This window comes from Grus americana, chromosome 24 (genome assembly GCF_028858705.1).
Source record: "Grus americana isolate bGruAme1 chromosome 24, bGruAme1.mat, whole genome shotgun sequence".
NCBI classification, from domain to species: Eukaryota; Metazoa; Chordata; class Aves; order Gruiformes; family Gruidae; genus Grus; species Grus americana.
The window spans coordinates 7,778,103-7,805,177 of record NC_072875.1 but is presented as its reverse complement, the minus strand read 5'-3'; the positions used below and the strand labels follow the sequence as shown (position 1 = coordinate 7,805,177).

The 27,075-nt window shown below is 46.7% G+C and overlaps 1 protein-coding gene across 2 annotated transcripts in view; it reads right to left on the bottom strand.

Moving 5' to 3' along the window:
• The window catches only part of CDON (cell adhesion associated, oncogene regulated), a 52,274-nt gene extending 25,449 nt beyond the window's left edge, over positions 1-26,825 (bottom strand). Inside the window, exons 1-7 of one of the 2 annotated variants that reach the window (XM_054803238.1) lie at positions 26,643-26,825; positions 6,879-7,015; positions 4,483-4,755; positions 2,748-2,894; positions 2,294-2,437; positions 1,786-2,073; positions 698-967 (exon numbers count right to left, since the gene is read on the bottom strand). In XM_054803238.1, the coding sequence (XP_054659213.1) occupies positions 698-967; positions 1,786-2,073; positions 2,294-2,437; positions 2,748-2,894; positions 4,483-4,755; positions 6,879-6,954 (1,198 nt within the window). In that variant the 5' untranslated portion in view covers positions 6,955-7,015; positions 26,643-26,825. Of the gene's footprint in view, positions 1-697; positions 968-1,785; positions 2,074-2,293; positions 2,438-2,747; positions 2,895-3,951; positions 4,285-4,482; positions 4,756-6,878; positions 7,016-26,642 lie in introns of those variants that run through there. The other variant, XM_054803239.1, reaches the window with a different exon arrangement.
• Positions 26,826-27,075: the final 250 nt, after the last annotated feature.

The window sequence follows — 27,075 nt, the reverse complement described above, 5'->3', positions numbered from 1 at the left end:
CAGACTGAGGAGATCAGCTGAGACTTGTGCTTAGAAAAGGCTGATACAAAACTACACTCAAACCACACTTCAAATTTTCTAAATAACAAAGACTCAACCGTCAGCGAGGAACGCGGTGCAGGCTAAGACTGGCTTAGTCCGCTCCTCAGACAACCAGGTCACAAAATATCTGCTCAACCAGCCTCTGCGCAGCTCACGACAATCTTAACAGGCCCAGAGAAGGTCAAAAGCTTCAAGTACACGCAACGGGGGGACAACAGGAACAGCAAAGGCCTTGCCAACACCCTTCTACTGGCAGAAATCAAGTGCTCCGGCTATTAGAAAGTATCTTAGACCAAAAAGTGATGACGGTTTTTGTAAACTTGAGGATATGATCCAAGGCATATGTACTAGGTGGCCAGTACTACTGGTCATCCAGCACAACAGGACCCTGATTCCATTTAAGAATAAATTGTGTCAAATTCAACCATAAGCTGATTTAATTGCAGCTGGAAATCTAGGTTTTAAGTATCAAGTAAGCACACTACCTCAGAAATACCTACATCTTAAAATTCAACTGAAAGCACTTTCTTTGTGGGATTTGCTACAAACAGTGCTCAGAAGCAAATCGATACATAACCTAGGGGAAAAAAAACTAGAATGAAGCTTGAAGTATAAATGCTTAATTTGAGTTCTTGAGGGCTGCAAGTGCTCCTACCTGGCTGGACACGAAGCCTCGCAGTGGACTGCGCAAACCCAACGCCATTGTTCGCTAGACACTGGTACAAGCCAGAGTCCTCTTGAGCGACGCCACGGATCTGCAGACGGTTTCCCATCGGCAGATGCCGTGGAGAGAGACGGAGGGGAGCGGCGTTGTGGAGCCAGGTGAGGGTTGGGGCAGGGTTTCCATGGACATCACACCAGAAATGCACGGTTGCTCCTGCGGCCACGGTTTCATCTTGCAGTCCCTTGGAGATTGAGGCAGGTTCTGTAAAGGGAAATAATTTGACCTAAACCATCGTATGTTGATCTTAGCTTAAGTCCTGAAAAAAATACTGCGAAACGTTATGCTAACTTATCATGTACAAAGAAGCACCACATACTTCTAGTTCTACGCAGCCTAAAGCTGTTTTTCCCACATGCTTGCTTATTTTAATGGCCTCTCCCTTCTATTCCAGTCACATGTTTGCATTAATACTGGAAATAAAACACCTGTATTTTCAAAATAATTCCTCAGTGACATCCCCATAACAAAAGGTGTATTGTGTGTCAGCAACCTGTTTTCTGAGTTACTCTAACGTATACATGTCAAAAACCAAACAAAAACAGTCATGGAGCCTCCAACAACAGGAAAATCTGCTACAAAGGAAGGGGACATTAGGAACGACTTGCAGCCACACAAAAGAGGCCAAATATATTTCTTTTGCTTTTGTTTTTGTCATCATCCTCGCCAGCTTTTTACTTAGATGCACCCTCAAAAGAGAAACATCTGATCTCTGGCATGTTATTGACGCTGTATCCCATATCCACTTGGCGCTCTAAAGAAAAATAAATAGATCTGTTCTTCCCTTGAAATTTGTTATCCTTTACTGTTTAATTATTTCAGACTGCGAAGGATTTAAAGAGATAAATAGTTAACTTGAGAGAGATGATGAGATATGGTCATTATGAACATATCTTTAGCCTTTATTTTAATACGCTTAGGTTCAGAAAGAATGTTAGGCTATTTGTAATCAGATGCCAAAACCAGCAAATATACAAAGAAAATGTTTGTTGGCTGGACATGACAACTCCTTCATTTCTTACCGAGTACAGTAAGTGAATAGTTAATGTATTTCACTACTCCAAATTCATTTCCCACCACGCAGGAGTAATTTCCAGAGTCCGATGCCTCGAGCCTGTCCGTCACCAGATGGGAGTGCAGCAGTTTCCACCTGCCTTTTCTCAGCGCATCCCGGCCGTCTTTAACCCAGCGGACGGAGGCCGGAGGCAACCCACTGACAACACATTCCAGCATCAGGGAGCTGTGCCGGGGCACCGCCAGGCTCTGTGGGGCCAGGGGGTGAAGTATGTGGAAGCCATCCGAGGAAGAGCCTGGAGGAAAGGAGACGAGGCTTAGCACTAACCAGATACGAAAAGCAGCCGTGCTTTTCAATAAGAATTTTATGTGCAAATAATGCAGGACAGATTTTACATAACGTGGTATTTGAAACCCGTAGATATTTAGGCTGACATGCCCACGCTAAAAACATTAGGGATGTTACTTATTCAGTTTGAGATGCATTAATTCCAGAAAGCTGAACTGAATACTCACGCGTGACTACAAGCTTATGTCCAGTGGGTTCTATTCTGAGATCGTGAGTAACTGGGTTGTACACTGCGCATTTATAGGATCCTTTGTCTTCTAAAGATACATTCAAAATCTGCAGGTTTCCAGATGGAAGAATTAGGTAGTTGTCTAAACAAGTGGGGAAGGAAAAAAGAAGGTTATATTCAACTCATTTTCAAAAAAAGGCTTGCTATTTTTTAAAAAAAATTAAATAACTTGTCAGATATATCAATCTATTCTACACGTAGGATCACAAAGAAATCACGCTGTCATACAAAAGATATTAATTTATAAAGGTAAGTTTAGTTAAAGTGATTTGCACAGGAAGTTCTGCAAGTTTCCAGAGTTATTCTTCTCTAAGTTCTAAGAAAAAAAAAAAAATCCAGGCAAGCCTTTGTTGGCTATTTATATTGCCGACCAGTGGCATACACCATCTCACCTGTTGATTGTTCCAGCCATTTTCCCCGCACTTGAAAGCGAACCTGTGCTTTAGGGTTACTTTCTGGCACCTTGCACCCAATGAGAGCCGTGCCCCCTTCCTCCGCTGCAACAACGGGTTTCACGGACGTATCAAAATTAGCTAGACCTAGAAAAGAATTGCTAAAAGGTTAAGGTCAGCAAGCTCAGGATTTATGTTTAAAATATAGCTGGTTTCAAGCTGATTATCTTCTCTGGTGCAGCATTTGGACATTCATATCAACAGGCGTGGTCTTTTCTGTAGCCCATAAAACCTCTTGTCTACATGCGCTTCCTTACTAGAGAAAGGGGATACACCGGAATTTACATGGGAATAGTGAGGGGAAAAAATAGTTTCTACGTTCCCTCCACTGCTCCAGGAAAAGCAAGCAGAGATATCTGAAAGACGGCAGAGCTACTCACGGGCTCTGAAGGCACCACAGAAGACAATTTGCACTAACAGCAGGAAGCCCGTCCACAAGAAACATGAAATTGTCTTTCTGCGATTACAGCTAACACAACGCTGAGTACAGCAGCACCTCCCACTCATTGCCATGAGCGATGAGGCAAGCTGAAAGCCTCAACACCTAACAGCACCTTCTGATTCGCTACAAAAATCTCAAAAGGAGGAGGAAAGTGTGAAAGCTGCTCTTCTACTCCCTTCAGGTTCAAAGCACCTTCTAGGTTGTGAAGTTTTTCTATGTTAGCCACCCTTACAGCTCTCTTGAGAGGGTCTTGCTATGGGTCAGTACTTTACCAAAACACTTACTTCTCTCACTTTTAAGAAATTTCCCTCCCAGGGGGGTTTTGGACATGCTCCATAGATGAGGTACCCTTACACAGAAATCACTCAAATCCTGCTTGACAAAGGCCTGATTCAGACAGCACCGTGATCCCAAGCAGACAAATCACGCTCACGGAGGAATATTCTATTCCCATTCTCAGCACCACATCATCCTTTCCACTGGAAAACATTGCCTTTCCTCTTTCAAAGTCCTTTAAGATCAAATAATTTACAGACCAAGCACTAAGGCAAAGAGGGATTAGAAGAACCAGTGCAACTGAGAGAAGGGAAATTGTCCTCAAAAGGACAGGATGGAAGACTGTCCCCACCTGAAGAATATTTAGATAGTTTTGACCGAATAAAATGCTACAAGCAAAAAGGAATATTTGCAGCTCCCACTCACGTCTCCTCTTTTCCAACCAACTCTCAGGCATGCTTCTGCAATGGCATGGCAGCTCAGTTGCTGTTTCAAGATCCTTTTCGAAGAGAAGCTTTTGGGAAGCTCGTACTTTCAGGTCAGTTCATTGAAATGAATGTTATTTCATTGAATGATATTTATATTTGCCGGAAAGGACTCTTGAGGTCTCTAGCCCGGCCTTCAGCTCGAAATGAGGCTATCACCAACACTAAATCGATCAGCTGTGGCTTTGTTTACTTGAGTAGTTAAAAGCCTCCTAGGATGGAGAGCCACGAGCTCTCTGGGGGATCTGCTCAAGGGCTGCATCACCTGACAGGTCTCAGGTGACATAGGGGGAAAAAAAGTGGTGAAAAGCGTATAATTGATCATATACCAAGTACTGTCTGACAAAAAAAAAAACCCAAACCACCTTGAAACTAGGTGTTTTCTAAAAGTCAAAGAAAACCAAACCATACAAACCAGCTGAGGTCAACATAATTTGCAAGGAGCAATGAATATAAAGAAAAATTAACTTACTGCCCATGGATACCGTTGCAGGCCTGCTCACAACGGCGCCCACACTGCTGTTAGCAATGCACTGATAGCGACCGGACGTGGAGAGGCTGAGGGAGACGATTGTCAGAGATCCCGACTGGATTTCCACTTCTCCCGCCTCGCTGTGCAGAGGCACCCCATTAAACAGCCAAGAAAGGCGAGCCGCGGAAGGCTCGGCAGAGCAGCGCAGTTGTATGGGCCCACCAGACTTCTGCACAGTGGATAACGGCTCAGAAATAAAACGGGGAGTTAAATCTAAAAGGAAAAAATAAAATATATTCAGTTAGCAAGCAGCATTTTGCATGAACGCACACAATAAGGTTAACGATGCATTGACTTGTACAAAAGACTGTCCGTAATCTGTTTTATAGCAGCACACTCTGCCAGTTCACAGACTTGGCAAAGTTCTTTCATCAGAAGGTTAAATATCGATAAAAGCCTATTCAGATCACACACAGACAAATAAAGGGCCTCTAAACTCCAAGTTGTTAGCGATACCCAAGCAGGTGTCACCTCTTCCTCTGCAAGAGATTCCCACTCGCCAGGGAAAACTTCAAACTTAACTCCATTAAGAGGGTAACGGCGATTAAACGAAGGCAGGTCGAGATACATCCCCAAGCGCGCGCAAGGCAAAGGCATCACGCTGGCTAGGGCCAACAAAAACTGCAATCCCACTGGATCTACGTGCAGGGAAACAGCGGCCATCACCTGAAGAGATGGAGCACGGGAACGTGCAGCCGTAGCTGATCTGTCCCATATGAAGCGGGCCTGGACGTGACTTGTAAAATTTTAGAAATGGTAGCAGCCTGCCAGGTATTTATGCAGAACTGTCTCCGACTCTGCAGAACTAATTAAAAATAGCAGGATAAAAAAAGCTGGAGGAACAGCAAAGGCTCTTGCTAATTCCAAATACATGGACTTCATCAGGACGAGAATGATGAATTGGGCATCCATTATCTTTACTGAGTAAAGATGAACAGAAACAGGAAAAGCTGCTAATAAATAAAAGGTTCAGTTCCACAAAACTTGGTTATGAGAATCCATTTATTTGCCAGAAGAAAATTCCTGCTTGTTGGAGGAAATTTTTTCCTATCTTGGCCAATGAAACACTGGGAATTATTTCCATTTGTTTTCTATGGAATTCTTGGTAAAGATTTTGTACAAAGGGAGCAAGCAAAGGGCAATTAACACCAATAACTCCGATTTGGTTAGAAATATGGGAGAAAAAAAAAAAGAATTTAAAAATAGACACAGTGGCAGGGGAAAACAATTTCTAGTTTGTAAATAAGCTAAGGAATTCCAGATAGCACGGGTCAAGACGATATTAAATAACATCCAAATAGGAGACAGTTTTCTTGTAGGTGGGGCCCTCAGCTCATGCTTTTCTTCTAAAGTCAGTCCATCCAAGCTCTGTTTATATAGATGAGTTTCAGATGAGAAACTGCACATTTTTAACAGAACCATAAACTATCTGCATAAACATAAAATAAAACTGGAAATTAAAGTGTGGCTTCACTTAACCAAAAAGATGAAATCCATAAAAATGGTATCCAAGCATTTCACAGGACTCCAGATGTCCATTTTTAGCTTTTAATTAGAAAACTCTTTTTCCTATTAGTTCAGTTTGAATTTCCAGGGCTAAGAGAAAAGCAACGACCTCTCCAGTTTGCTAGCCACCAAAGGCTACGAAACGGCTCCGTTACTTTCATCTTCGCCCCTGCCCTCGCTCATGACACCAACACTTTGTGCTCAGTGTAAAAGTCAAAATTGGTAGCAGTGACCCTGCAGCTGGAATTTATCTCCTATGACTGCTTGAAAAATAAAACTTATCCCATTTGCTTATAACGATTGGCTATGAAGTGCTAAAAGTAGTAAAAGCTTCTTTTTTGTGTGGTTACGTTAAGACAAGCTGACTACACAGAGCAGATGTGTCAATTAAAACCATCCCTCTCCTTTTTTTAATGCCAGAGCTGTTCCAACTGCAGCCACGCATCAGCGTTCGTGTTTCAAAGATCCGATCCCCCCTTCCCCCTGCAAATTTCAAACCCCTCCCAACCCCATGGGAACACGAGATGCACTGTGCGCAGCAAAATCAGCGTCCAGCAAAGTCCACGGAGATCCCAAAGAACAAGCCTACGTAACTGAGAGTCTTCCACGTTCTAGCACTTGGCTTGAGCCAAGTTTTCAAAAGCAAAGTCATATATATATTCAGCTTAAGACTGCGTTTAAGTGCTCTGTGCTTCCTTAAAAGCAGATTATCGATAATATACATTAAAGTTGGCCACTCTGAACTCCAAATTGTTGCTCATTCAAGAACATGGATTCAAACCTCCAGAACCTCCGAGCGAGTCATCTCGGCTCGGTTGAGAAGGCCTTACCTGAACTCGTGGCAGAGACGAGACCCGCGGCAGCGATGAAGAGCAGTGCCTGTAAGCGGCCGGGATCCGGATGCATAGCGCCAGATTACACAAGTTGAAAGCACCAAGTTCCAGACTAAGACGAGGCACCGAAACAGCTACAAAACAAACAAACAGATGTCTACTGTGAGTTTCAGGAGTTAGTCTTTTAACTCTCTTAGAACAAAGTGTTTGGGGTTTTTAAAAAAAAAAGGCGCAACCAGGAAACAGCCAATATTCTTCGCAATATAGAAACCATCTGTAAAAATGAGTTAGAAGTTGAACTGTGTTTCCAAGTCCTATTCTTAATATAAGATTATTTTTTTTTTCCACAGCTGGGGTATGAGGCATCTGTGCCGAACCGTGCTGCCTTGATAAATTAGACTACTTTCCACCCAGAGGAACTGAAGTCCAAAGTAAACAGCTTATCTATTGGAGATAGTATTGTTTGCAAACAATAACGATCTGACCATCTATCACCAGGCTACACTTGTTTTACAAGTCTTTATGAATCTACATGCTGCGATGAGGCTTCAGCTCATAATTGCTCCAAACCTGTTTACTGAGACATGTCATCTGCTTCCTCCATCTCATGTGCTTTACGGTCAAACAGTGGCAAATTTCTACCGAAAAAAATCACCGATATTAATCTTGTTCTCATTTGTATTCCCAAACCAATACTGCTTTCTCATATTTACTTCTGGGGCATCCATTACGTGTGCTTTTATCTACACAAGGACAGTCCTTTCCTCGGCCATATCACACCTGACCATTCCACTATGGAAGATCTCACTTTCAGCACCTAAAAATAAAAACTAAATCATGAAACCAGCAAAACACAAACTAAATCATGACACCCGCAACGTAACGTGCACGAGGTAAGTCTCAGAAACAGTCTCTATCAAACGCGCTCTTCTCCAAGGAAAAAAAGTAATCTGCAGCTGTCGTTCACTTAAATTTTCTATTTGCCTTGCATAATATAATGATGAATAAGACTTGAGTCCATTCAGCACAGTTACTTCATTTATCAGCCTGGCCATACAATTTTGCTGCTGATAACACTCAACATATATTTTAAACATCTCATATATCAGATGTGTATATAAACATGTATCTAACACGCATACAATAACTAGGAGTTTTACTGGCAGCGCCCAGAAACAAGTGCGACAATACATGTGCTTGATAGAAAGAAATCCGTTTACTGAGTGCTCGTGGAGCCAGTTGCTTTCCAAGAAGCTGGATCCAGATATCAACAGCAAAATTATTCCCATGGTTTATTTAAAAATAACAGTAGTTTATCATTGGAACATCACTGTAAAATAGATACGCAAAATAAGCATCGGGAAAAGACTCCAATAATAATAAAAGAATCATTCTAGATTTTATAGAGCTATTTGCTTACTGCAAATTGCACTCCAGGCTTATAATGACAGCTTGGGAAGGCTGAAAGAAACGCTGTCGAGTTCTGCTCCCGTTTCTGGGCGGTTTTATCTGATCGGGACAATTTATTTCAGCTGTTCGGAAGACCCGACCGGTAATCCTTGCAAACCAGGCTGGTTCCCCAACGAGAGTCGGGGCTGTTTTGGTAAGAGGCAGATGGCAGAAGAGACGGGCTGTGCAGAAAAGCGGTTTGGTTTATTTGAATTCTCACTCGGTTCAAGGGCAGGAGAGCCGCTCCACCAGCGAGCGCAAAGGACAAAGTAAACACCCAGAGAACTTGTTAACATCAAACACTTTGCTGAAGAGGGGTGGGGGGCAATGTTGCTTTTTGCCAAATCTTCCCTCCGCTATTTATTTATGAAAAGCAATGAAACGTATATTCTAGGTCAACTTTAACCCCAGCACATGGAGCTACTGGGTTATTTTGCAGCTGTCTTTTTAAACAAGGCCAGCTCATTATCTTTAACTAAACTTTATCTTTGGAGATCTACTTTATCCAGTCTCTGATTTCCCTCTGTTTATCTTTCTCTTTACATGTTCCTAGCTGCCAGTGTCAACAGCTACTCCTCTTCTGACCTACCAGTTTGGCTTTCGCAGGCTTGCGGAGCGGGAAGATCAACTGTAAAGCAGTGAGTACACAAAGCAAGCCACCAAGACCAAAGTTCTTTGACTGGAGGAAAAAAAAAAAAAAAAAAAAAAAGAAAAAGATTCACTTTGATTGGAGTAGCATTGTTCGGCAGCAACACTCGGGCATCTGAAGAAAGTTTTGCTCACATCCATTTTTGAAGGGATCGTAGAAACCTCTTTTTCGCTGGTAGAGAATGGGAACACAGGGGGAAGAAGGGATCCAACATGCAATACACAACCCCAAAATATTCTTTCTCTTCTGCAGATGGTGTCAGTCCAGAAGCCCATTGCGAAGTACAGAGAAGAGGGCAAGACCACAGCTCGTAGTTTTGGGGTTTTTAGAAAACCCAGCGCAGAAACCTTGCGTCTTTAATAGCATATTAACGTATACGCAAGCACTAAAAGGCTTGAGGAATGGAAAAACCATTTGCCATCACTTCAATAACCTTGAACTCCCATTCTGACAGCAAGTACCAGTCACTGGGCACCAGAACAGAAAGAGGAGCACTTTGGTTAGACGTGGCTCCGTTTCAGTGTCTCAAACTGCAAGATGAGCTCACCCAGGAACACCTCTGCCCACAGTTCACCATTCCTCGCTTCAGAGGATGAATCTCCATCACTGGTGCATCACATAGTCAAAATAAGTGAGAGTAATATAGAAGGTTGAATAGGGATGGACATGGTTTTCATGGATCAAGTCCTTTCCAGTTTCACCGGCAACTTCTCCAGACCATCCGTGCCACATCCCAGAAAGCCACGGCATGGCAAAGACCCGTATTTCTCCTACTTCAACTGAGATGCCTTCATCTAAGGTCAGCTTCCACCTATTTTCATCCAGCACTTGACCTCCTCGTCAGCTCTAAAGTGACCTGTTGCTCACAGATGAAGGGAGGCGAGGATGATAACAGACTGGTGTCACGAGGAGTTGTCATCCCAACCGTTCCAATGGATGTCTGACCCTCGGAAGTGCACTGCACACATGGGGGCGTACAGAAACATGTACCTGGTACTTCTGGAGATAATTAATACAATGGCGTACTTCTGAAGACGACGTAATTCTGGCTGTGCGTCTCATTTGTCGCAGACCCTTTGTAAAAGGGACACTCTCGCCAAACAGCCATGGGGACAGGCATGTGCCTGCCCATCAGTTCAGCCCTGTGACCGTCGGGATGCCATCTCCCGGCAAGCAAAATAAATCATCAAGAGCTACCTCCGAACAGAGGGGAAGGGTACGCGTTAATTAGTCCCTTTAGGAGCACCAGAGAGGTTTCCCCATGCAGGAGCAGGGCTGTCCCCGCTGCCACATCAGCCGGTCGGGTTCTGCAGGGCAGCTTGCACACCGTCACCCGGTTGCTGAGGCCTGAAGACCTCACCAGGATGGGCACGGGCCATCCCAGGCCAGGGAGCAAGCCCTCGGCACGTGGACTTACCAAAACGACCTACTGGGCTGAGACGGGAAGAGACCGGCACCGGACTGGCTTCCCATCTCTGATCCGGGCAGATTCAGCACAGCGAGACAGCACAGCCCTGGCAGTGACCCTTCTCCTCTCTTCCCAAAGCTTCACGCTTGCCACCGTTCCTCCAGAAACCAGCGGTCTTCTACCACGTCTGGTCCATTCGGTGTCACTAATTTCACCTATCACCTCCAAATTAACTCGCTCCTACCTGTGCTCGCTCCCCCCAAAAAAAAGTTTTACACTCTAACCATGCATTCATAGGGTGCCCAGCCCAAGAGGATCCTGCATCCTTCAAAACACAGCTGAGAACCTGCCCTGCTTCTCATCTCCACCCTTGCAGCTGAGGGCAGAGTCACTACTAAAAACTGTATTATACCCACTTTTTTCTCCTTTTCGGATAGTTTTTGTTCCCTCTGGTTCAGCTTCCCATCTCAGACCAGCTGGCAGCGCACTGCCCTTCCCAACGGCGAGCAGCCACCACCCCACCTCAATCTAACTGCTCTCCCACTCCATCACTCCCCTCCAAAACTCATCTGACCTCCAGCGAGCCGTTTCAGCCCACTGAAGCTGAAGGAGGAAAGATTTTTTTTTTTTCTTTGCTAGCCAAATGCACCGGGTCCTATAAACCGGAGCGAAGTGGGGAAGGAGGAGGAGGAGGAGGAGGATGAAGGAAATGGCACGCTCTGGAACAGAGGGAGTTATTCAGGTTGCCCACTCCACCTCCAGAGCTGACAGCCTTCTCTAAGAAGCCCTAGGAAAAAGTGACAGAGCTGCTGCTTCAGGGCAGCGCTGCCCACCGCAACGCTTTTCACTCGGAGTAAAACAGCTTTAGATACTAAAGATTTCATACTTTTCCTAAACAACAGCAACTCAATTAATCCCACCTCACCTTACAGTACTACACATGATTTAACACCTAAAGCACGGCAAGTTGGTTTCTCCCCTAGGTCATTTATTCCAGAATTACCATGAGAGATTTTACTTTAACTTGCTCATCAAGATTGTTTCTGTCATTACAACAAAAATTGCAGAATTTCAAAGCACCTAAATTTAGAGCAAACGAAACCCCCAGAATTAACTAAAACACCGTGCCTTTAGTGTGAGCAAGCGTAGTTAGATCATTAAATCTCCCACCAAGACACCTTAAAAAAAAAAAAAAAAAAGGTATTGAAGCCTGTGGCATTCCAAGAGAAAGCAATCAGACATTCCTGCAGCTCGGCTCCTCAGTGATCTCCAAAGCCTTTGATCACTGACTGTCTTCATGCTGTCCTCCTGGGGTCTGGCAAAATGAGTGTAACAGCTGGCATATATACTTCATTAGCTTTTTGTGCCGGGGAGCAGCCCGGTAGCAACCGACAGTCTGCCCGTCGGCTTTACGGACTAACCTCCGAGGTTTATTCCCGGGATTTTTGCTAGCTGGGAAAGTCTCGAAGCGGTCCCGGGCAACTGAGACCCGCACGTTCGCCCACGCGCCGCATAACTCCTACGTACCGCTCCTAAACACGCGGCTGCCATACATTAAGGGTGCGGCGGGTGGATTTTTAATACCGGTACGCAGGTTCGAGATTGCTAAAAGGCAACCAAGCCTGCCGAAGCCTCTTTTTTATGAATGCTTAATGACCACTCAATCATTAACATCAACCTTTAAAAAGCAAATGCAGCACCTACAGTGTTCATTACCCTCCCCCTCCCCTCTTTTCAGGGTCTCAATCGAGTCAGTCGAGCGTGCAAACCGATCCTGTCGCCAGCAAAAGCATTTCCTTTCACTGTGGTCAGCCAAAAAGCAGGGGAAGAAAATGGAAGTGACTTGGAGTTATGGCACCAAAAAGGCCAGACAAGCAAGGAAATAATCAACTCCACATGAGCCACTTCTAGCCCATCACAATGAAAAGGGCCTACGACTAACCCCAGGAAAGGTCAGCAGGACTATGGGGGTCATAAGCTGAAAAAGGCAATAGCGAGCAGCTGCCAGCTGCAATAAGAATCAATGCGTTCCTAATTACGCCGCGAAGAGAGGGCTCGAGCACCAAAAAAAGTCCTGCTGTAATCACAGCTTGGGGGGGGACACGGGACCCAACCAAAAAACAAAACACCCAACCAAAAATTTCAAGTGCTCCCGTTTTACTCTTCTCCACCTCGAGCACTGAAACTGCAGTTTCTGTGTTACTAAATTACAGGAAGCCGAGCGATGGAGATAAGGAGCCAGGCATTTACATAAGTGTTGGGTTTTTTGGGGTTTTTTTTAAATTTGTATTAGAACTATGGCATCACGAAAGACAGGATTTTGTGAGTGTAAGTGATAAAATTATGTACTTCAAAGGGATTTTGTGGGTGCTTTTAGAAAACAAACTGAACTCTGCCTAGCAGTCCTGCAAGCCTGGTATTTTCTCGACCCTTAAAAAAAAAATTCAGAAAGGGAAAACCCCACAAAACCAGTTTGCTGACAGTGACCCTATAAACCAAGTGTGAAAGATATAAACAGGTCAGAGAACGCAATGAAACATGCTCCCAGGCATCTACAGAAACAAACCAAATGGAAAGGCATTTAAAAATTACAAGAAAAAGTATCCTTTGATGTTACGTTCATATTTATTTATTACATTTTAAACAAATGAAAGTATACTTTCTAGATCCTTATCGTAACAACTTAAAGGAACTGCAGTTGCGCAACCTTTGCAAATCCTTGCCTTGAATTTCATGAATGCCTCCGCATTTCTGCCCATAAGCCAACATCCAAGTGTTTCCTATGCATATTTCACAGAATGATTCGATTGGTATTTTTACTCTTTTTAGGTAACATACATTTTTATAAGCAACCTTGCAGGAGCGTGTGTGAAGCTTCATGCTTGCTCCACACGGTTTAAAACTCGACCTGTGAATCAGTGGCAAATCCCAGTTTTGGGGGGTTAAAATATATTATCAGTTGTGTGGCAATTTGTAATGGCACGCTATTTTTGTCAAAATGCAGACTGAATGTCTGCTCAGGGCGGCAGATGGGAGGAAAACCAAACAGCACTAAGCAAACGAGACAGCTACCGAGTTCCTATAAGAATAGGGACCTTAAATCCTGACAGTCTTCCTTAATAAGGCATATGCATCTTTTTCCAAAGCTATGAAACACCCTCAATAACATCAGTAATTTACTCAAACTCTGCTACAGGTCCAGCGTCACAGGACAAAGGTGCCACAAGAAGACATTAAGCAACTTGAAGGAAAAAAAAAAAAAGAAAAAGAGTATTAGCCTAAAAATATGACCAAAAAGTTGGCCTGCCTCAAAGATGGAGAAGCAGATCTTCTGCCGAGTTGTTCAGTGGATTTTTCTATTTTGCTTTCAGGCCTGGAAAGTCTCAGGGTTGGTATCAGCTGTTGGACTCCGATCAAAGTTTAGCTTTCCATTAATCCTTTGAGTTATATGTGAGGCTGATAGAGAATTTTTTTTTTTCAGAAGACAGTTAAGATTACTCAGATACTTAATTTGCACTCCAATATTTCAAAAACACCTTGACTTTAAAACCTCGGTCTTGGCGTACATATGGTCTTGATAGAAGAACGCATGCTTTGGCATTGACTGAAGAAATGGATTTGTGAGCCGAGGGAAGAAAATTTAACGGTTTGTGTACTGTGCCGCTGCAGCACGCGGCTGAAAATGCTCCCGAGTCACTACTCTGCTATCGACACATGTACGTGCTCCGATCGGGGAGACCTGGGATTTCCATCCTGCCGTATCAACGCCGGTCACAGCAAGACAGACATTGGGGGGGGAGTGTGTGTGGAAATAAATCATCACAGAAGCCACACTTTCTTACCCACAAAGAGGCACAATAATTAGGTTAATTTTATTATTAACTTCAGGAAAAAAAGCTGAGACAGTCCCCCTGCTGCCACACTAATGAAGTGGGTATGGTTTCTGACTCTTCTAGCCTCGGGGGAAGAAAAAGAACAGAGCATTAGCCTAATATACAGTTCTGCTGGGCTGCAATTATGCTTAAATGCCTAAATAAGGGCTTTTAGACCCCAAGGGATCTGAAGGTATCATTAGTCTAACAGTTCCATCAGAGTAACTGCAGACCGAATGCATACAGAATTCTCACCCTCTGCTTTTCAAGGCCCCCCAGACCTCACCCCTCTCTCTCTCTCTCCTGGCCCTGCACGACTTTGCCTCATATTGCCATTTTTTCCCCCGTATCTAGCCCAACACCCGTACTGATTCTGTCGCACCACCTTACGATCACCAGCGACAGCTCTGCTCACCTTCAACCGCGTCTCGAAGGGTCCTTCTGCAAACACCCTCCTCCGCTCCTTCCTACGGGGATCGTCAGAGCGAGGCCTTTGTTTTACTTTTTCAACCGAGTGGTTTTTACCAAGAATGAGATTTCGCAACCAGTTTAAGCCAATTTAAAGACAGGCCGCTGCCGAGGAGGGCAGTAACACCTTCCTTCAGGACCTGGCTTGCATTCCTCTATCTGCACCAACGATCGTGCGGCCATCGAGTGAGTCAGCTCTGCTGGCAGATCCAGCTGAAAACTCAGCCAAGGAAAAAATGAGGTTTAGTTTTCACCTGGATGAGGGAGCAGTTTCAGCTCATGGAGCAGTCTTGGAGCGCTAGCTCCATGGAATGGACATCCACAAAAGGGAATTTTGCAGTCTTAACAGCGTGAGGCATCGGATCAACTTATGAAGCACCACCCCAGTATCTTTAATAAACTCTGAACTGCAAGAATGTCAGCAAAAATTAAGAAAAAAAAATATATGAAGCCCCAAGTGAGACATGCCCATTTTCTCAAGCGAGCTAGGGGACTCGCCACCCTAATTATCTGATCTACATGCGCACACGCCACAGCAAGCCTCAGTAATGCCTCGGGCTGTGTCTTTTCCCCTCCAAAAAGCTTGCATTTTGCACATCAAGGATGATCACCCATGTTTATAATTTCTCTACGGTTCCTATAATCGGAATCAAGCATGATTTAGAAAAATAAAAAATAGAACCACAGGCTGGCTCTGGTCATCAGAAAAACCTGTCAGACTCTCAGACAAAGGAGCTTGTGTCCATGCACGCTGCCTAAAGGCCTGCTTCCAGCGGCGTTCTCACGCCAAGTAAGTTTTGACACAAGAGAAGGTTGATGAAAAGAAGAGCAACAGCGGGCAAGTTCTGTTAGGGGACAGCGAGCTCATTTCTGAGGCGATTCCAGATGAACACTGACACCTCGTCTATCGGTAGCCTCCAGCAAGCAACAGCTCTAAAAAACGCAGGCAAATGGGTTCTTTTAGCTGCCTCACCCCCCCCCGAGTCCAACAGTCTGTTGCAACTTGCAGGGATCCATGCTATCCCTGATCCCTTAAAGGGAAGCACAACTATTAAATCCACACCTGCAGCCAGAATTTATAGCAACCCCATCTACTGCTGTCTTACATCATAGGCAATTAGGAGCCTGTGAACTCATGGCTGCAGGATATGGGAGGCGCGCTGGAACCAGAGAGCGAAGCCTGTGTGTTACAGCACCGTTGTTAGTCGCCCTTTAGAATTCACTGTGCCTGTGGACGGCTGAAATTGTGCACAAAACAGGGCAAGCAATCCATTTTGACTTGGTCAGCACAAAAGTGCTGTCCTCCACTTGAAATTGCTGCTTCCCCTCCTTTTACAGCAGTCCGGACACTGTCACACGCACTGCCACCGCACACTGCCGCTGAACCCAGTCCCCAGGGTCGATAGGCAGGAGAACAATGCTTATTAAAAAGCAAACCGGCTAACCAGTGACAGCTGAGGGAGAAAGCAGGAAAGAGTCCGTCCTTTCTTCCCCTGATTAAAACAAGCCTTCGAACAATTCATCCTTCAGCGCTACAGTAAGCTAACCGGGTAATTCGGTTTTACTGCTCTCCTCCCCTCCCTTCCCCCATGCTCAGTAGATCAAACCTGGTTTCAAAATTGAAGTCCAAACTCTCCGGCAAAAACACGCTTCTGTGCTGCTTAACCTGGAGGGAAGGAATCCTGACACGACTGACAATATTCCTCTAGCAAAGCGGCAAAACAATCCCATTAGCCTCGGGCCCAGATAAAAGCTGTCTCAATGCAACAGCTAGGCAGAAAAAAAAAAAAAAAAAAAAAAGAAAATCATGTTGGTCAGGCCAGGTTTGCTACAACAAACATGCAAGTAGAGGGGGAAGGAGAGGGGAGCTTTAGGTTGGATTTGCTCAGCGAACCGAGCACCAGCCGTAGCTTCTCGTGCCAGAGAAGCCGATGGAGAGTGTCGATCCAGGGCAAGGAGGCAGCGACGATCATGAAACCATAGCCCGAGGGTTCGGCTTCTCCAGCTCTGCTGCTTCACCCACCACAGCTGTGCTCCAAGTCCACGTTGCGCCGTCAGCTCGCCCCTGCTAGAGGCAGGGACCCCAGCCCAGAGCAGATGGGCAGTCAGGGGCAGCAGCGTCGAACAGCGGCAGTTCACGAGTCAGTGCCCTAAATCTCCTCCTGTGAATCAGGGTAACGGCAGCTATTACCAGCAGAACCAGTTCAAACATGAGCAGCTGACAGGAAAGTAGTTAAGTTTCATCATGGGTACCAGGGAGAATTTTCCACCAGGTTAACCTGACTGCACCCTGTTTGCACTCGCACAGACATATCCTACTTTGCTCAACAGGATTTCGGACGTTCAACGGCAGACCAGAGATTCTGGGAGACGCCTTTCCCTTCCCTCGTTGGGAAGGAACACCGCTGCTATGGCTTCACGACGCAGGAAGAAGGTTCGAGACTCTTCGTAGCACGTCAGCTCCCCCGCAAGACTTTAATGCCGAGCTCAGCAACACAGGGGCCCTGCAAAGATAACCGGCTGCCGGGATTGATTCCATCCCACGTTAGCATCCATCAGATAGCAAGAAAAACAAGATTAAGCAGAACCACGGCATTAGTCTTCATTTAAACTTGGCAAAGAAAGCAAATGTTTCTTTTTTTGTTGGCTTCTCTTTGTGTGTTTTTTAAAGCGCTCTCAGGCTTAGCCAGAGAAAGGTGCCTGGACTTTTTAATATTGGGGGATTAGAAGGGACAACACTTGTCCACTCGCCAGACCCCAGATAAGTCCTGAATGCTTAGGTTAAGCAGGCTAGCATCTGCCTCCTGCAATATATACATTTCCAGAGTGAAAATAAACAGCTTCACACCTTTGGCTCAGAGAAGAGCTTCAGCTTCTTTTACGTCCTCAACCTGCAGCCTCTCCACTGGAGGAAGAGGGGTCGGAAGGGTGAAGGTTACTTGCAGTTCCCTTATTCCAGCCTACAAGAATAAGGCTGGAAACTTTCTGTCTCCTGTCATACTGGGCGTGTAGGATCTGCTGTTGCTTCATCACGTTTTATTGTAACCTGTAACAGTTGTTTCAGACAACCCCCAATATACATACTTTCCATGTGTGACGATTACATACCAGCAACGACAAATGCACTAATTAGGAAAAATACTAAATAGACCATTTTTACATGCTCAGCTCAGAAGCCCATCATCTAGAAAACCACATCTTGATTTAAGGCTAGCACCCAATTCACTTGAGATCTGTTCCTACGAGGATTCATGGAGCAGAAGAGACTCAAGCCACACCACCACACACCAACTTCAGTATCCACCACCTACGATCTGGTCCCAGACTCCTCTCTGGTTGATCCCGACTTGCAGAGCGATTTGAAAGTGCTATCTGCACCAAAAAAATGCCTGTCTGAATAGCTGAATTTAAAATTATATCATTAAGCCTGAAATTTCAACATATTTAGAGAGTTTTGATAACAACATTTTTGATTACATCCGTTGCCAGCTTCCTTCTACACCCTGACAAAGATTTAAAAGTATACATTCCTATTTCATTCTGCAACAAAGATTAGTGGCAGGAACAGAAAACATCTTCTGTTCCAAAAAACCCTCGGGGTTTTCCTCCTTAGCTTGCATTTTATTAGAGGAGACTCAAATCTCCATCAAGCTGCGATACACTGTCACTGCAAAGTATTTAAGCAACAAGTATCCGAGCGCTACACCAAAAATCACCTTCTGAAAAGGCTCTTGAGAAACAAAGAGATTTCCTGAAGCTATTGCAAAGGTGAAATAGCTCCTCAGAAGTAACAGCCCTCAGCAAACTTTATGAAAATCCAGGCCTACACTCGAGCATATGCATACGTAGTCGTAATTCGGAAACTTTTGTGAGCTCTTATCGTGGGGAAGGAGGGGGGAACAAAAGAAAACCACATGCTATTGTTTAGTTTGACTCCGCAATACATTTAATCTACATGGACTTGGAACATTACACAGCAAAGCTCTTCAGCTACCAGAAATTATGTACAGCCAACACCAGCAAAAAACCATTCTCCAAACGGGGAAATGCCATTTCAAAGATCTTATCTTTGCCCCACACAGAAAGTCTCCAAAATACAGCTGAAAGTTGTCACTAGCACTTCCCATCCCACACCCCGAGGGGATCGGATCAATGCAAGAACACCAGCTCTCGTGAAACCAAGGAAAGCCAAAGCTGAGGAGTTTTACCAACTTGACCTTGAGCTATCGGAGCTTTTGCCAGCAAGTAAGTCTACAACAGACTGGGGGGTCCTGAGCAGAGGGAAGACCCATCCTGACACCTCTAACCATCACATCTCACAGTCTCTTTGAGCTTATCAACAGCATCTACCCACCCCCGACGTGTTCGAAGATGTTAAAGCGACAAGACACAGCTTATGAGCTGCCAAAGAGTTATTCCAGTACATCCATAGGGATGATAACAGATTTAGCTACATGAATTCCATCGCTAATGTTGTGCAACTCCCTTCCCAGCCTCGTAGCCGACTGCGGGCGCGATAGCAAGGGCTACACACGTGTCGCTGGGAGAAGATCTTTGGTGCGTGGCTCCAGAACAACCCCGACCCGCTCAAAAGGCTGGCAGTCCACAGATGAGGTATGGGCAGACACATCCACCCTGGCACAACTACAGAACCATCTTCCTAAACGACACATTTCTACTTCTAAGCTACCCACTGCCATCTCCTTGTCACCAAGTTCATTGCCCCAACCCCAATTTTCAAGCTCCTACATACAACTTTTTTCCTGGACGCAGAGCACACTGCCTTGTCATCACCTCCGAGAGACCTGAGCGGTGCAAGCTCACCCCCCCGGCAGGTGCCAGAATCAACACTTCTAACTAGGGTGATGTCATGGCCAGAGCAGACGGATGACGTCATGGCCAGAGCAGCCCACAGGCACCCTCTCTCCAGCCTAAGCCCCGCTCTGGGCTTGGCAGAGCTGCAGTTTATCTTCTCGCCCGCCTGGGATCAGAAGCCTTCGGCACAGCCCCATCCTCCATCCCTCCTTCGGTGCGGGAGGCTGGTGCACACGCAGGTTGATGTCAGATTTCGGCGGGCAGGCTGAATGAAACAGTGAAGAAAGAAGCTTTTCAGAGGGGGAGGCAGGGAGGAGAGGCATACATGTATTAAACAAATCATCTGTTTGGAGCGCTGGCTCCTACTTGTTCTCGGTTATATTATTCACTCAAGAGTGGATTAATCCATCACTGCAAAGGAATCTCCTGATCTCAGAGATAAAGGCAACAAGTCATGCACTGACTGTCTGTGGATCCTCCTGAAAATCACCAGCCTTTCTCATACCCTTATTTGGGCCGATCTATCATCTCTTAACAAACAAGGAGCAATAAAAGGAAATTAAAAACTGAAAAATATCACCTGATAACAGTAACTTTACTCAGGAAAACCTAGCTTGGATCAATCTGCAAGCAAGTAAGGCATTGCCGCTCAGAAGAATCGTCTTCAGTTTGTTTCCAAAGGGGCCACGTTAACTGTCCTCTTTGCTCACAAGACAAACAGTCACCTGGGGGTTACCTCCTGAACTGGCATGTAAAAAACCCCATAATTTCTTTTAAGATTCTTTAGAGTGAGGCCTTTTAGCCAGATAAATGGTTTGTTTTACTCGGTGAGGAGTGGGAAAGGAAACCGCCCCCCCCCCCCCCCCAGTGCCATCCCCTTGCAGGAACAAGAGCATCCCCAGCTAGAGCGGGCTGCCGCTCGGACACAAGTTGTCTAGGCAAAAATATGACAAAATTCCTCTCCAGGAGGAAGGACACCTCCAGCATCCCTCTGTCCTTCAGTGCTTTAGCAGCTGACACAGAGCTATTACAGAGGCATTCAGGAACTCTCTTTTCTTCACCTGAGATTATCGGGGGCAGAGAAGATCCCCACAGCTCAGCTCTGGAGCCCACCACGCAGGGGTCTCACCAGCACACTGAAGGCGAGGTGGAGGGAGCCGGCAGCGTACGCTTAGCCGGCAACACAACCCACAGCTACCTCTGCAAAGGCTAAACGTTCCCCCTGCCAAAAAAACCCCAAAAACCAGGGGTACCCAGCCCCTTTGCCGCTCCTTCGCAGAACCCATTTTTTAACAAGAGGCGGCTCGCAGCACGAGCACTTTTCTCTCCTCGAGCGTTCTTTGGTGTTTTACGGGTTGGCTGCAAGGGAAAACCAAGGTCTGCAAAGCAGGCAGACTTTGTACGACTGCGAGGTAGGAAATATTAAACTTGTCTTTGAATTAAACAAATAAGGCTCAACCGCGTGGTTCATTATCAGATACAATGGTTGAAGTCTGCGGGGAAAACTAAACAGCAAAACCCGGGGTATAAATCAAAGGCATGATCAGACAGACAGGTGAGGCCGAGGGTGCGGTTTCACCTTACAGCTAAGCCCAACCGAGAGCTGGCCCCTGCCAAAAGGGATGGTCCCCTTCCCCCAGCACGCTCCGCTCCCTCCTGCTGCTTTTGGCACTGCCCGCAACTGCCAAGCGGGGAGAAAAATATTCCAACCGAGCTGGCTCATCTTGCTCTGGGGTTTGGGGGATTATTTTTTATTTTATTTTTTCCCCCTGACGTTTTAGTGAGCTGAACAGGTTTAATCGGATATTTCTAGAGAGGGGCGGGAACGGCAAGACCCCTCCACCCCGCAAGGCAACCGGCTCTTGGCTCAGCTGCAGCACAGAGAGCGTGGTTTTATGAGACAACTAAGCCAATTTAAAAGCCGGCTGCTGCCAAAAGGGGCTGTTCGCCCCCCACCCCAGAGGCCTCCCCAGTCATCGGGGTGGAAGATTTAGCAACTCTCTAACTGCGGGGCAAGATCCAGCGGGAAGTTTGGGGCTTGGGTTTTGTGGGTTTGGGGTTCTTTTGTGGGTTTGTTTTTTTTTTTTAAGGGTTAGCTGGAGTCACTCCCCCGCAGCTGCTCCGCCGCTGGATTCCCACAGCAGGGAAGAGGCAGGAACGTACCTGCCACCTCCTGCAGCAGCGAGTCCTCCGACCGAGCTGTAACGTGAAACTGCGCCCGAGCCGGGGGGGGGGTTGGGGGGGAAGAAAAAATAAAATAAAAATAGAGTCCCACCTGGCTAGAAAAGCTCCGAGACATCTTGTAGGTATGGGAAATGGGAAAACAACCCACCTTGCATGATTATTTTCCCTCCTGTTGAAAGACAGGAGATATTTCTCGCGTAAAAAGAGCAAGCAGGGGCTTAATGGGAAAGACAGGTGGCCTGGATGCACAAGTCTCAATCCCTAGTAGGGCTGAACAAGCAGTTTACCCTGAAGTGATAACTGTCACTGGAGAATCACCATCCGCACCGGAAAGGGAGAAGCGAGCTGGGGAAACTAAGTGGAAAACTATGACACACTCAGCCCTGGACGTTGTACCGAGCCATCTACCAAGGAAATTACTGGAAGAACACTCAACTGAAAAAAAGAAGAGGTTTTAGACTAGACAGTTTCTTGCGACGGGGTAGCTGGAGACCTCTCATTAGCTAAAGGAACACAGCAAAGAGGGTTTTTTTGCCAAGGACAAACACTAGCCCAGAGAGAACAATGTGGGAGAAGGGGACACACAACACCAGGGCTTGTTCGGGAGGCCACTAGGACAGCATTAAGCTAGCAGGAAAGGGAATCAGCCTATGCAGCCCTCATACCAGCTCACCTCTTAACAAACTACATCAAAATAGCAAAAAAAAAAAAGTGTATGGAGAGCACAGTTTGGTCCCCATGTACCAGCTTTAAGAGTCAGGACTGCAAGACAAGCTGGAAATTCCCATTTAAAAAGGAAATTTGACCAATTCCACTTGATACAAGATTTATAGTCTTTAACAAGTTTTTAAGCTCCATAAACTGGCATTTTTGATCAGTCTCACCCCAGTTGCAGACAGGAATTGGCTCAGAAGCTCCCCAGCCCACCGCAACACCAAAGAAAACCAGAAAACCGATAGAAAAAAAACCCACTGCAGCAAGTGGGAAAGCGGCGTGACTCAGCTGAAGCAGAGCCACTCTCTAGTCAACAGATTGTAAGCAAAGCAGTAGACAAAAAACTGACTCTACATATAAAGGTCAAGTTTACAGTATCAATTAATTCATACAAATTAGACGTTGCCTAACAAAAGGCGTCAGGCAGGTTTCTGAGCTGCGTGCAGCGCGCCGCTCAAAGCGATTCTGTATAAAGTGTTATCTGAAATACCAGATCTCAACAGATTTGCGGGTGAAGACTCGCTCAGTCTCAGGGCTTCTGGTACTAAACCAAAGGTTTCAAAGCCTCGCTGGAACCAAGCTCACCAGCAGACTCGCCATGTTTTCACGTCATTTTGCATATGTTTGCGCGCAAGCACAACTACGCAGGACCAGAGCATCGCATTAAAAACCCCTCAAGGTTCACATTCGTAAGCATGGAAGTGAGGAAGACGCAGAGCAGAAGGTTTTCCAGGGCAGGCTAAAAGGCCTGGCAAAAGGAACTCCTACCCAAAGTACGAGGAATGGGTTTGGTGGAAGGTAGGGGAAATCCAGGTGAAGTTCAATGCCTTTTCACATGCAGAATTGGAAATAGCTCACGCTACCTACGTAAACCTGTTTCATAAAGCTTGTTTTGCAGCAGAGAGAAGATATACGTGATATTACAAACACTCAAGAGATATCAGCTTGTGAGCTACAGCTCCTCACACCCAGCCCTGCTAACGACTTCCCAGGGAAGCTGAAATCAAAGCACTTGCTCCTTTACACGCACAGTCACATTAACAATGCTAACAAGCACGTGAAGCGGAGCACCAGAAGGTGCTGCTTGACGGTACCGTACATCCGCATCAGGCACTGCTTTAGAAAACAGCTTTATTCTCTAAATGAGTTAATCATCACATGCTTCCCAGCTCGGGTGGTTTTTTTTGGCACTGCAGCTGAAGCTTTGCTAGTCGTACACTTAATGGTAGCGTCTTATCTCAAGCAGCCACCAAATTAATTTCAGTGGTCTCGGTACGACCAAGGACTTCGTTAGGCAAAGCAGGTCTGCAGAGGAGGATTTATGAGATGACAAACACCAGTACGGCTGTGCGCTCACGCGAACGAATCAATTGCTTTGCTTCACAATTTCCACATCTGCAGAAGCAGTCTTTAAACAAGTCAGTGTATTTTTAAGCTCTGACAGTTAAAATCCTCAAGTGACATCACCTGAAGTTGGAGCACAGCTGCTTTATTCCTCTGGCACAGCAGCGAGCCAAAGTAAGCATGAGCCTCAGTTTATAGGCTTACAGCACACCTTGAGATAATGAAAGCGCTGGTGGGATTTGCCCCTGTAGCAGAGTCAGGCCTTTCCTTACGTGGGTTTTTTTCCCCCCTCCCCCCTGCCCAGTCTTGGGGTAAGAAACCCAAAGTTTAGTACCAGTACATCCCATGCCCGGAAAGCCAGCAGAGGGAGCATGCAGGAATCCCAACCCAAAAACCAGAAGGGCTGTAGGCAAAGAACGAAGAGCCCCAGGTAGAGCCAGCGTCCCACCAAACCCCGGCGTTCACAGAAGGATGAAAAATAACCAGGATTGGGGGGGGGGGGTTCCCCACTCCAAGCTGCTTTCTGTGAGTGTAATAGAGCTTGCCAAGGCGGGAGCAGCCCACCGGCCCTCCCGCGCTTCACCTTGCACGCACGGGCACGGCTGTTTACAAGCACTCAGGGCAGCTTAAGGGTGTAAATCGCATTAATCCAAGCGACAAAGCTATCGCGCTCATCCTCGGGTGAATTACTAATCCCTTGCCACTAGAGCTGTTCCCATCTCACTTCCTACCCCTCAGAGGAGAAAAAAAAAAAAAAGTACCTTTTAACATAAAGCAGGCAGCCAACCCAGTGGATCCCGTCTTGGTATTTCTATCTGCGAGTCCAGCTTTAAATAACTAAATAGTTCTGAGCAACAGTCATGGCTTTCTAAAGCTGCTTTGCAAGCCTGCGGGTTTCTCCAGGATGGAGACCGAACCAGTCGGAGCCTTCCCTCTTGTTTTGGAGAGGGGATTACAGGAAAAATATTTATTTCTTTTTAATGGAGCAGCGCTCCATTATCAAGCCCTCCCCACAAGACAGGCTCGTAACTGCTTTGAAAAAAAAAAAAAAAAGTAGGGTTTGGTTTCGATGCATTTGAATCACACGAGCGGCGCTCGCCGCCTGTTTTAGCTTGGTGGAACAAAAGCACGCTGGTTGCAATTAGGGCATATAACATCAAGTTTAACGGAAAAGCGTTAAGAAATCACACCATGAAACGTTTACTGCTACTCGAGCTGAGAATTTTTGGAATATAGTGACACGAAAGAGCGGGGCCGTTGCCCTCGGCAACCGCTATTACAAAAGTACTTTTTCTCCTTAAAGAAGTTACAGGCAGGCAGTACATCGCATAAATCGCAACTGTCAAAACACCAGAGTTGCGGGAGACGAGCACAAAAAGCAAACCAGCTCCGTGGAGCTCGGCTTTAAGCACCAGCACAACGGGATTACCTGTTCAAAGAAAACACCGGCCCACGGACGACAAAATCCCAGAGAATAATAAGTTTACGTGCTCCTGGTAACCTCGGTGGCTGCAGAGTGACAAGCCTGGTGTTTGGGTTAGTAAATTGTATTTCTGGTGCATGTGTGAAAGATACAACTCACTGAGTAAACACCCCTTCAGAGCTGACAGTTTTACAACTGCAGGCTCGGCGCGGCTACTCCTTCTCAGAAAGCTCCTAAAAGCACAAGACGCAGCAAATCATTTGGGGAAAGCAGTAAAAAAAAAAAAAAAAAAAAAACCCTACCCAAAAAACCCCCCACCACTACTTAAAGCCATCGCATTTACCCATTCGCCAATCCTTTACAAAGTTACCAGGCAGGGGCAAAATAAACATCGCCTGTTTTCTGCCTAACAGTTGAAAGTTGTGTGTTAGGGCTGAAAAACATTTCCCTTTTGGTTTAAAAACATCAATATTGAAAACATGCAATAGTCGACTGGAAAGTTCTTTCATTAAAAGTCAGCCTATGTATATATATATATTTTTTTTTTTTCTGGCAAAGACACAGACAAAGCAAGCAAAAGTAATTTCAAACTCGAGAACTAGCTAGCCTAAAGGATGGAGGCGCCTTCACGCAAAAGTAAAATAATAATAATAATCAGAGTTAAGATGTCACGATGCTTTAGCCGGAATCCTCAGGCATCGCACACACCCCCCTCGCTTTAGGGACTGACTTTCAGCCACTCTAATCGCAGAGAAAGGGACCTTAATCATTAAAAACAAGATATTATCAATATCAAGGCTGTGAAGAATCCAGACGCGACCCCAAGCCCATCCGCTGCGGAGACTTCAAACAGAACAGCGTTTTAATGACAAATACAGCAGGGTCAGAGCAACTTTCACTGCGAAATAAGACCGTAAATCAGGAACGGGCTGGAGGCAGAGCACCGAAACTGCGCTTTTTTTCCCCCCAACTCGCCGAAGCGCTCCCCGCACAGGCTGGGGCTGAGGCTGGTCTCCCGCTCAGTCGCACAGACTGAGGGCACGCCAAAAAAAAAAAAAAAACTTAAAAAAATAAAAATAAAAAAAAGTCAGATGGTTTGAATAAACCCGGCTTCAAACGCCGCTTCCTCCCCCCCCCCCCCCGCGATAAGCGCCTTGGGCACACGGTTACCGAGACACACACACGGGGCAGGCTCCAGCCCACCGCAGGGCACCGACCCCTCAGGTGCCGCCGGTGCCGCCTCCCTGCGCGCCCGTCCCGTCCCGGCCCGTCCCCCCCCGGCCGGTACCACCGTCGGACCGCGGCCCCGGCGCTGACAGGAGCCGCCCGCCCCACCACCGCCACCTGCGGCCGCGTCCCGCCCCCCCCCCCCCGGCCCGTCTCCTCAGCGGCCGCCCGCGCGCCCCCTCAGAGCGGCGGGAAGCGGGCGCGTTACCTCTGGGCAGCCGCCGCGCCCCCTCCCTGGTCCCGGCCCCGGCCCCGGTCCCGCTCGGCGGCGGCTCCCCAGGACATTCCAGGCTGGGGCGGGCGACCCGGCGGACGGGAGCCTCCATCCAACGCCGCCCGGCCGCGCCGCTTTCTCTCTCTCTCTCTCTCTCTCTCTCTCTCTCCCCCTCTCCCCCCCGACCCCTCCCCGCCCCGCTTCCCACCGGCGCCCCGTGTCGGAGGAGGAGGCGGTGGCGGCGGCTGCTCTCCGCCTCTCCCCTCGCCGCCCCGCCCCGCGGAGCGTACCAAGGGCCGCCGGAGGGGAGCGCGGCCGGCGGGGCGGCCTGTGCTGCGGCGGGAGCGGGCGGTGCGCCCCGGGGGGGGACGGCGCGGCCTCACGGCACCTTCGGGGCGGCCCCGGTGCTGCGGGCCCTTTAGGGGAA